At 40.6% G+C, this 10,764-nt stretch overlaps 1 protein-coding gene across 1 annotated transcript; it reads right to left on the bottom strand.

Moving 5' to 3' along the window:
- Positions 1 to 5,886: 5,886 nt before the first annotated feature.
- LOC116527194 (patched domain-containing protein 3-like) lies at positions 5,887 to 9,241 on the bottom strand. The gene is made up of 2 exons (XM_032244075.1): positions 9,213 to 9,241; positions 5,887 to 7,492 (listed from the first exon to the last, which is right to left on the bottom strand). Exons 1-2 carry the CDS (start codon positions 9,239 to 9,241, stop codon positions 5,968 to 5,970), a joined length of 1,554 nt encoding a protein of 517 aa, XP_032099966.1. The 3' UTR covers positions 5,887 to 5,967.
- Positions 9,242 to 10,764: the final 1,523 nt, after the last annotated feature.

Here is a 10,764-nt window from a genome sequence, read left to right as displayed (position 1 = left end):
TATTCCCAGGGGCAGTATCTTGGGGGTCCCCCAGCACATGCAACATGCAGGATCCCTCTGTCTGCCAGATTTTCAGGCATGCCAATGTCCATCCGTTATTTGGGTTACCACCAGAGCATCTGCAGAAAAAGATGTAGCCCTTGGCTGCACGTAACATCCCTTGCCTCATTTTATTGTTCAATGGCCCATACATGTGGATGGATGCATTGGCTTTCATCAGCCAAGTCCAATGGATGGCGTAGTTGCATGAGCTCAGTTTCTCCCATACAATATTGTTCATGAATCCTACACAGAGGGCTAGCCGTAGTCCAGTCTTTGTTTTTATTATCACAGTTCTAGTCCATGTAGTCAAAGGAGTGTGTCCATGAAAGTGCCTGCCCACCAATGTTTTGTTAGTTGTGCTTGTGACATTTTGCCACAGAGTCAGTTAATAGGGCACTTTCAGTTTCCTCTCATGTGGCAGGTGCTAGATCCTTGCTCAGTAAGCCAGGGCTCAGGTATTATTACCCTATGCTGTGACAATACTCAGGGAATAATGGTTGATATGGTTTGATTGTGCCCCCACCCAAATCTTGAACTGTAGCTCCCATAATTCCCATGTGTCATGGGAAGGACCTGACGGGAGGTAATGGAATCATGAGGGCGGGTGTTTTCCTGTGCTGTTTTCATGATAGTGAATGACTCTCATGAGACCTGATGGTTTTATAAAGGAGAGTTCCCCTGCTCATGTTCTTTCCCTTGCCTGATGCCATGCAAGATGTGCCTTTCTTCTCTTTCACCTTCTGTCATGATTGTGAGTCTTCCCTAGCCATGGAACTGTGCCATTAAACCTTCATTAAACCTTCTTTATAAATTACCCAGTCTTGGGGTATGTATTCATTAGCAGTGTGAGAATAGACTCATTCAATGGTTTAGTTTACCACTGGCAGAAAGAGAGGGTTGCTGTGGTCTATGACAGGAGGAGGTCCAGGGTGGCAGATCCAACACTTTGTCAGGTTGCCTGCCCTGGCCACAGCTTGAAAGAGTCCACTAAAGCATTACAATCCCAGGCTTCTGCTGCCACATCCTGTGGAAAAAGCAGATTGACAGGTTCGTGTCCCACTCCCACCTGTCCAGGGGGCCCAGGTGTTTCCTGCTTATCAGGTAAGAATTGGGCTGGGCATGGTGGCTTACGCCTGTAATCCCAGCACTTTGCGAGGCCGAGGCGGGTGGATCACCTGAGGTCAGGAGTTCAAGACCAGGCTGATCAACATGAAGAAACCTTATCTCTACTGAAAATACAAAAATTAGCTGGGTGTGGTGGTGCATGCCTGAAATCCCAGCTACTCGGGAGGCTGAGGCAGAAGAATCGCTTGAACCTGGGAGGTGGAGGTTGTGGTGAGCTGAGAATGCGCTATTGCATTCCAACCTGGGCAACAAGAGTGAAACTGCATCTCAGAAAAAAAAAAAAAAGGGTTAAGTTGGTGTAGTGACCTAGTCTATCTGTCCCTATCCTGTGGCTGCCACCTCTGAGGGCACCCCTTGCCCTTACTGCTTAACCCAGACCTTTTGGTCGCAGTTGTCCAGTCTAAGAAGAGAGGTCGTGTCCTGTACAAACTTAATATGCGTGATAACACTGCCCACCTGACTGGAAGGATCCGATGTCCCTAGTGCTCCTAGAGGGACCCTAGCACCCTTGTATTCCTTGGTTTTGTCACTCACTCTTGTGAGATCACATAGAGGGGAGGAGAGGCACTGAGGGGAAGTATTGCCTCCAGATTAGAGTCAGAGGGCCCTATCTGGGGTACTGTGGCAGGCTGACTGCAAACCACCCACAGGACATGCTCTCTAAAGCAAAAAAAGAATTGTTGGAAACATGAGGATTTTGCAGGCTCAGGCCAATCAGGCAGCTGCCTGGTCCACCACCACCCTTACCATGTTCAGTGTTTCTCAACATGTGTTACAATGCTGTGTTTTCATTGCGTTTAGTGCCCAGGTACCATCCCACCAGCAGGTTGCCGTGATGTTCTCTCCTCAGTTGCTGTGTGAATCGGCTGTTCCATCATTTAATGGTTTCACTGGCTGATGCATAACAGGGTGCATGGAAGCTCATCATATCCTCTGAAAGTGTAACACGTGTCTTGTTGCTTGGGCAGTGAAGGATGTTCGTAGGTTAACAGGACATCTCGCAGAGTATCCAAAAAACATGACATAAGTTATCTCAACGGTGGCTATGGTATTCCTAGTGTCCACATGAGTGACATGTATTTGTCTCTTCCAGGCAGGAAGCTGTTGGCATAGTCCTTGTCCTCACACAGGGGATCCTTTAATAGTCTAGTCACTCAGCCACCATTCTCCTGACCATTTGGCTAGGCTGCTGGCAATGTCCCATGAGGCAGTGAAAATGTAGCAATATGGTGGTAGGGGTGGCCTGCTTGGCCATTACCACTGCAGGTAGTTTGGTTGGTTGGTTGGAACATCTGTGTTCAGTCTGAGTCAAAAGATGGCCATCCACTGATACAGCCCAATGGACCCCACCTGCTTTTAGTTTCACGGAGCCATCACTAAATAATGCCATATTTTTGGTAGGCATGTGTTTGAATCTTGGGCCCCAAGTAGCCACAGGAAAAGCTGCAGCATCCCCTGTGAGTTGCTTGGTATCTTCTGGGAATACATCCATTTGCTCATGGAGACTACTAGTGCTACTAGAGAGACCTAGCACCCTGGTATTGCTTGGGCCTGCCCCCTACCCTTGTGCGATCCCATAGAGGTGAGGCACCCCAGGGAAGCATCACCTTGGTGGGCTCCTTTGGGGTCACATACCCCAAGGGAGCTACAGCATCCCCTTCACTTCCTGCTGGACTGGAGTGATCAGCCAGAGGTTAAAGCTTCAAGTTTTCACAGATCCTTTCTGAGTATGTGCCCTGCCCTGAGCATGTGCATGGCTTTAAAATTCTCAGTATGTGGATCAGCTGAGGTCAGGTGTTTGAGACCAGCCTGGCCAAATGGCAAAACCCCATCTCTACTAAAAATATAAAACTTAGCTGGGTGCTGTGGTGCCTGTCTAGAGTACCAGCTACTCAGGAGGCTTGAACCTGGGAGGCAAAGGTTGCAGAAAGCCGAGATCATGCTACTGTACTCCAGCCTGGGTGACAGAGTGAGACTCTGTCTTAAAGACACACATGCACAAATTCCCAGTATATAAAGGTGCTTTTGAATGCCTTAATTTGACAAAGAAACTCTTTGCCTAGCCTTTCCTCCCTGGCTTTTGGGCACTATTGAATACCTCAACAGTAACTTTTTGACCCTGGTGTTTGTGGGCTGTTCATTTGCCTTAAAATGTTTTAAAGAAATTCTTCTGCCTTTTCACCATGAGTGAGTTCTGGGTAAGGTGAAACAAGGATAAGTGCTTTGTGTCAGTTTTCCAACAGCTCGTAGACATGTTTATATAGACAAACTCTTTGTGAATGAGATCTTTTCTTTCTCTGGAACTAGGAACCTGGGTCCCACACCTGGTAGAAATACATGTTGGCTAGCTTCTTTTAAAAAAATTTTTTTTGTGACGGAGTCTTGTCCTGTCACCCAGGCTGGAGTGCAATGGCACAATCTCAGCTCACTATAACCTCCGCCTCCTGGGCTCAAGTGATTCTCCTGCGTCAGCCCCCTCAGCTGGAATTACAGGCACGTGTGCCACCATGCCTGGCTAATTTTTGTATTTTTAGTAGAGACCGGGTTTCACCATGTTGGCCAGGCTGGTCTCGAACTCCTGACCTCAGGTGATCCACCTGCCTCGGCCTCCCAAAGTGTTGGGATTACAGGCGTGAGCCACCACGCCTGGCCTAGGCTACCTTCTTAGGACCGCTGTCACTATCAAGCCAGGGAAAGGGGGTGAGATAAGGGCAGATAAAAATGACACAAGGTTTTCCTACCATTTTTAAGTTGCTTTTTTTTCTGATTCAAGGTCCACTTGAATCAGATTCAACCAGTTGGTTGGTGTAAACCTTGAACCATTTTCCAGAGTTCAATTAGAGTCTTTTCTAACAATTTTTGCTTTTTTCAATTTTTAATTTTTGTGGTGAAATGGGCTCTTGGAACTACATTCTACCCCGTTTGTGCTGACATTACCCCCTCCCCCCTCCGCCCAGTATTTTTAGTGAGGAAAAGAAACTAATTTGGAATTGATGTCTGGGAGAGAGAACTAAGGAGCTGGAGCCACTAATTTCAAAACAGCAAGAACACAGCTAAAACCTTTAGGCAAGATTACATTTAAATAGCTAACATTTCTAATCATTAATAGAACTTCTACACTGTTGCTGTTTTTCACTTTTCCCAACCCACTGGTGTGACGAGTTAAATTCAAGGGCCAAAACCAAGTTCCAGGGCAAAAATGAATTGCTTCGTTACAGTATAATTTTATTATGATGAATACCTTCTTTAAAAAACAATATTGGTTTATAGAGTTTAAGATAAAAAAGTAACAAAATGTTGGTATGGTGGCTCACACCTGTAATCCCAGCAGTTTGGGAGGCTGAGACAGAAGAATTGCTTGAGGCCAAGAGTTCAAGACTAGCCTGGACAACACAGCAAGACCCTGTCTTTTAAAAAAAATTAAAAGAAAAAAATAGTCAGATGTAATGGCACAAATGTAGTCCCAGCTACTCAGGACGCTGAGGTGGGAGGATCACATGAGCCCAGGAGGTTTGGGCTGCAGTGAGCTATGATCGCACCACTGCACTCCAGCCGGAGTGAGAGCGTCACAGGTGAATTCTCCAAAAAAAAGAAAATAACACAGATCAACTTTGAAATCAGAAAGATTAATGAGGATAAAAGTGGATAACATACACAGGCTAATTTCAATAATGAATACAAAGCTTCAGTAATGAAGGCAGTGTGCTGATGTTGGTCTTAGTGCAGCCAAACAAATCAATGGCACAGAATTACAACCACACATAAATTGCCAATTGGTTTTTTTATAGGTGCCAGGTTAATGCATGATGAAGGATAGTCTTTTCACAAATGATGCTGAGGCAAATGGGCAGCTTTTACAGGAAGAAAGTGAACCTTTATCCATACTGCCCAACAAATACACATATATGGATCACAGACCTAAATGTAAAATCAAAACTCTTAGCTTAGAGGAGGAAACACAGATGACTTTATTTGTAACCTCGGAGTAGTCAAAATATTTCTTAGGATACAGAAAGCACTAACCATAAAAAAAAAAAAGATAAATTGGATTTATAAACTTTAAAAACTTCTGCTTATCAAAATATACCATTAACAAAATGCATAGAAAATCCCCTGAATGGGAAAATAAATAAGATGCATTTTCACATGTGAATGCATACAGCAAGTACAATGAAAATAATATTCCATTTATAGTATAAATAATATATACAATAGTTGAATTCCAGGCATAAATATAAAGGGAAAACATAACTGAAAAGTTGTACCTTATACTTGATTGTAAAGACTGTAAGAAAGATAACACTTCCTAATTTAGTGAAGATATTTTAACATAAGACTAATTAATTTTTATCAGGATATTTAAAATAATAATTTAAAATGGGATTTCCAAGTCAAGGAAACATGACCTTGTTTTTAGTTGGTTGACTATACTTTTTTTTTTTTTTGAGAAGGAGTCTTGTTCTTGTCACCCAGGCTGGAATGCCATGGCATGATCTCGGCTCACTGCAACCTCTGCCTCCTGGGTTCAAGCAATTCTCCTGCCTCAGCCTCCCAAGTAGCTGTGATTATAGGTGCATGCTGCCATACGTGGCTAATTTTTGTGTTTTCAGCAGCGACGGGGTTTCACATGTTGGCCAGGCTGGTCTTGAACTCCTGACCTCAGGTGATCCACCCGCTTTGGCTTCCCAACAAGTTTGTTGACTATTATTAACAGTGCATTTAAAAAAATCAGATTGGATTGGGGCAATCAAGAATTCTAGAATTGGTCTTTGATTTGTTAGTGGATATTCAAATAAACCTTCAAAAAAAGGTCAAGAATACTGGAATAAAAATTAGGCCATGAGCAGCCCCAAATACCATAACAAGAAACATAATCTTAAAAAATGTTCTGAAGATGTATGCTTTTGCCGTAGCTAAAACGCACACCCCTATTATCGTTGAAACTGCACTTTGTAACACTGGGTAGCCTAGAAGATATAACGCCTCAATTGATTTTTGGTTTACTGAGGGCTGAGGACTAGAAACAAATGCATAGGAAATGTGTGCAGAAAAATCGAAAGAAAACCCTATACAAATGACAAGATTAATCATGGATATGGAATCAAGATTAACTTTCCAGAATGCCATGAAACCCGTTACTCCTACAATCACAGAACCAATAGCAAAAGTCACCCACAAGGAACACATTGGATGAGGAATTAACAATAAGGAAACAATGAACATAGCTGCCGATGCCACCATGACATTTCGAACAGTGTTTTCTACTATTGCAGCATACTGATCAAAATATATAAATGCCTGGTTATACACCATTAGGGGAATTTGACAGTCTTCAGCTATGCTTCGTAATTGGAATAACATTATTTTCTTATCCTTTGAGGAAAAAACATCCGTTGTCTGAATGAAGCCCCGGGAAGAAATGATTTCATTTGATGATGAAATATTAACATCATACTCAAAATTTGGAAAATTGCTAAAAAAATCAGGAATATTATTCAGAAAAGTATTCTTATCATTAGGATCTTGGCTCTTACCTTTTAAATATTGCACATATGCACTTAACCAAAACTCTGTAAAATTTCCATCTATATAGTAATTTTTTTCAAAATTTTTAATACAGTTTTCCAGTTTTTGCCTAACATCTTTATCCCAGTAGTCAACTTTTTTAGTAACAATAACCATAACCCTGGGGCCATAATCTGAAAAATAACCTTCCTCTACATTAAAATATGGTGTGATGTAGGAATCATCACTTGCCAGATTTCGAAGGTCTAAACCTTCCTCCACTTGGAAACACCCATATATACTGCTTGTGAGGTACAAAATGTATAGAAAGACTACAAAAAACTTGGACTCAGTGCTTGTGAGCAAAGGGCCAAAATAGTCTCTAAAAAACAAAGTCACTGGATGGCTATCAGTTCCATGTTCATCTGGAACAGCACCAAAGGGGAAACAGCAGGACTTTTTAAATGAGGACCATTTTGGGTCAGACTTTTCCAACCAGCGTAAGCAGACTACTTCTCTTTTACCATCCAAGGCCATAAATGCTCCAAAACAGGTGATGGAATAAAAATAGCAAAATAACAGGCTTGTTCCTGTATAGATGCAAAAATATTGTACGGACCTAAAAGAGCTCATAACCCCTGTATAGAAGGCCAGGATGTTAGTAATGGTGGTGATTGTAATGGATACTGCCACTTTGGAATAGACACTGGACATCCGCTGTCGTATGTCATCTGCGAGGCTGGTCTCATGCCAGGCAGAAATCATGATAAACATGTCATCGACCCCAACACCTGTTAAAAAAAAAAAAAAGAAACAGAATCTTCATACATACTACTATCCACTAAAAATTAAAGAGGTTGATTTAAACCATTTTCTTTTTCTGTCTCTTAAGGTTTTATTTATCTTGCCCAATCTCTGCTTAAATATTATCTTCTCTGTGATGCTTTCCCTGGTTGCCTCTGAATTTACAACAGAACTCATCACAACTTCCTTCATAATAAGTATTTGCTTTGTACATACACCTGTGATTGCACATAGCACAGTATACTCTACTCTTCACTTAGGGTGTTTCCATGATGAGATCAGAAAACCTGGCTAGATGGATGTTAACCAAATGAGCATTGGCAGTGTATCGTCGATTCCAATAGATTGCTTGACAGATCATTTTCTCTTATATTTCATGCTCATTTACAGACACATCCAGCCAACGTTATGTTGCTTGAAATATAAGTTGGACTTAACTTGTTCTACGGTTAGCATCTGGCTATCTCTGTGATATGATTTGAGAGGCAACACACAGTTTATAAGACACACAGGCACATGCACAACTGTAATTTTTCTGCTAGTTTGTTTCTGATACCTAGAATGCTAGTATTCAGATTTCACTTGCCTAGGTCATTACAATGAGATCAGAAAAATATGTCAAGGTAAATCTTAAGAATTCTTTACATTCTTTACATGTGAATGCCTACTAGATAATTAGCTCCTTTCCTCAATGACCTTTCAGATTTGGTGGAATAGGAGAACATCTGAGGATTTTCAAGTCATGACCGAAGCCTGGGAAAGGAGGATCACACACACAAAAAAATGAACTGAAAAATGCACCATGAGCATGTTGCAGATAAATTTCACCTCCCTCAAACTTCCTACCAGACATGTGAGTAATGAATTGCATTATGACAATAGGATGGTTGTGATATCAATAGGTGATTGGAAATTTTCAGCTCCATTATAACCTTCTGGGACTACCATTGTATATGTGGTCTGCCTTGTATATGCAGTCTATCTGACCAAAACATTGTTATGTAGTGCATAATGGTATAAGAATAAAATATTTGACCTTTCAATTAATCAAGGGATGCAAATTAAACCACAAGCGAGACACTTGTTTTTCTTATTAATCAATATTAACAAGACTGAGGATTTTTGGATGGTTGTCTGCAAATGAACACACTTGTTGTCTGCTAGGGAGAAATGTAAATTGGTACACACTATTTCAGTTCACATTTGCAACAAAGCAAAAGACTTTTAAAGAGGGAATACCTTTGACCTATAATCCTACTTCTAGGAATTTGTCCTAACTGGACAAATGCTCAAAAGTAGAACAAGTGTGTTCATTTTGATATAATTTATAGTAGGAAAATATTGAAAACAACATAACCCATAACAATATGGGATGGACCGAATCAAGCGTAGCATTAGATTAGAGTCATACTCAGTCTTTTTAAAAAGAGATAGATATTTAATGTTAAATGAAAATTTCTTGTTATAAAATAAGACGTTTGAAATGGAGAGATGGCTCTATGTGCATATTTGCATAGAACAAATTCTGGTTGGATATACATAAAAATATTAGCAGAAATTATCCTGGAAGAGTAGAATTACAGTTTTCCATTTTTCTTAGTATTTTTGGTAAGTTCAGAATTTATTTTACAGTAAGCATGAGAAAATAATGGAAAAACTGGTATTTGGTTTTCTGGGGGAGACAGTGAATTGTGTACTGGATATTAGCTTATTTATTCTAGTTTTTCAAGGCATACCTTCCTTGTCCACACTCACACCTAATCATCCAGTGTACCTCACAGCCATAAATAACTACAGCTAAGATGTATACAATGGATTTAATCTAAGCCATTTTGTAGAGTTTGTGTGAAGGACATTCTTGTATACTACTGTAGACTTTATAAACACTGGATACTTAGGCTACACTACATTAATTTTAAAAATATTTTTCTTTCTTCAATAATAAATTAATCTTAGTTTCTGGTAACTTTATTATTTTATAAACTTTTAAGTCTTTAAAAAATCTTTTTTGGCTTTTTGTGATAACACAGCTTAAAACACAAAAACATTGGATAGCTGTACAAAAATATTTTCTTTCCTTATATCTTTAATCTATAAGGCTTTTTCTATTAAAATTTATTTTTATTTTTTTACTTTCTAAACTTATTAAAAACTGAGATACAGAAACACACATGAGCATAGCAGTGCGTGCCTATAGTCCCCCAGCTGTTTGGGAGGCTGAGGCAGGAGAATTGCTTAAACCCAGGAGGCGGAGGTTGCAGTGAGACGAGATTGAGCCACTGTACTTCAGCCTGGGTGGCAGAGTGAGACTCCAACTCAACAAGCAAACAAACAAAACCCCCAAATCGTACCCATTAGCCTAGGCCTACATAGGGTCAGAGTCATCACTCTCACTGTCTTCCATCTCCACATCCTGTCCCACTGGAAGGTCTTCAGGACACGTGGAGTTGTCTCTTATGACAACAATGCCTTCTTCTGAAATACCTCCTGAATAACCTACATGAAGCTATTTTACAGTTAACTATTGTTTTCATAAGCTAGAGTATACTCTAAAATAATAACATGAAATTTAGCATAGTGAATACATAAAGGAGTAACAATTGTTTACTAAGTATTATGTTGTGTACATAATTGTATGTGCTATACTTTCGTAAGACTGGCAGAGCAATATGTTTGTTTATCCCAAGACATAAGGAAAGAAAATATTATGTACCACTGTCCAATATGTTTGTGTTTTAAGCTGTGTTATCACAAAAAGTCAAAAAGTTAAAAAAAAACTTCACGAATGTTCATTGCAGCACTGTTTACAATAGCAAAGACCTGGAACCAACCCAAATGCCCATCGACGATAGACTGGATAGGGAAAATGTGGCACATATACACCATGGAATATTATGCAGCCATCAAAAACGATGAGTTTGGGTCCTTTGTAGGGACATGGATGAACCTGGAAACCATCATTCTCAGCAAACTGACAGAAGAGCAGAAGATCAAACACCGCATGTTCTCACTCATAGGCGGGTGTTGAACAATGAGAACACATGGACACAGGGAGGGGAGCACTACACACTGGGGTCAGTTGGGGGGAAATAGGGGAGGGACAGTGGGGGGTGGGAAGCTGGGGAGAGATAGCAAGGGGAGAAATGCCAGATGTAGGTGATGGGGAGGAAGGCAGCAAATCACACTGCCACATGTGTTCCTATGCAACAATTTTGCATGTTCCTCACATGTACCCCAAAACCTAAAATGCAATAAAATAAATAAATGGGAAAAAATAAATAAATAAAA

Source organism: Sapajus apella, unplaced genomic scaffold (assembly GCF_009761245.1).
Source record: "Sapajus apella isolate SASKATOON/1434 unplaced genomic scaffold, GSC_monkey_1.0 scaffold53, whole genome shotgun sequence".
NCBI lineage: Eukaryota > Metazoa > Chordata > Mammalia > Primates > Cebidae > Sapajus > Sapajus apella.
The sequence above is the reverse complement of the archived record's forward strand: the minus strand, read 5'-3'. Positions and strand labels throughout refer to the sequence as shown.

Excerpts from the sequence above, each read along its gene's own strand:
- LOC116527194 (XM_032244075.1), bottom strand. The coding sequence starts at position 9,241 with ATGATTAGGTGTGAGTGTGGACAAGGAAG. Across the intron at positions 7,493-9,212 it reads TGTGAGTGTGGACAAGGAAG|ATTCTGTTTCTTTTTTTTTT; the intron begins GTATGCCTTGAA and ends GTATGTATGAAG.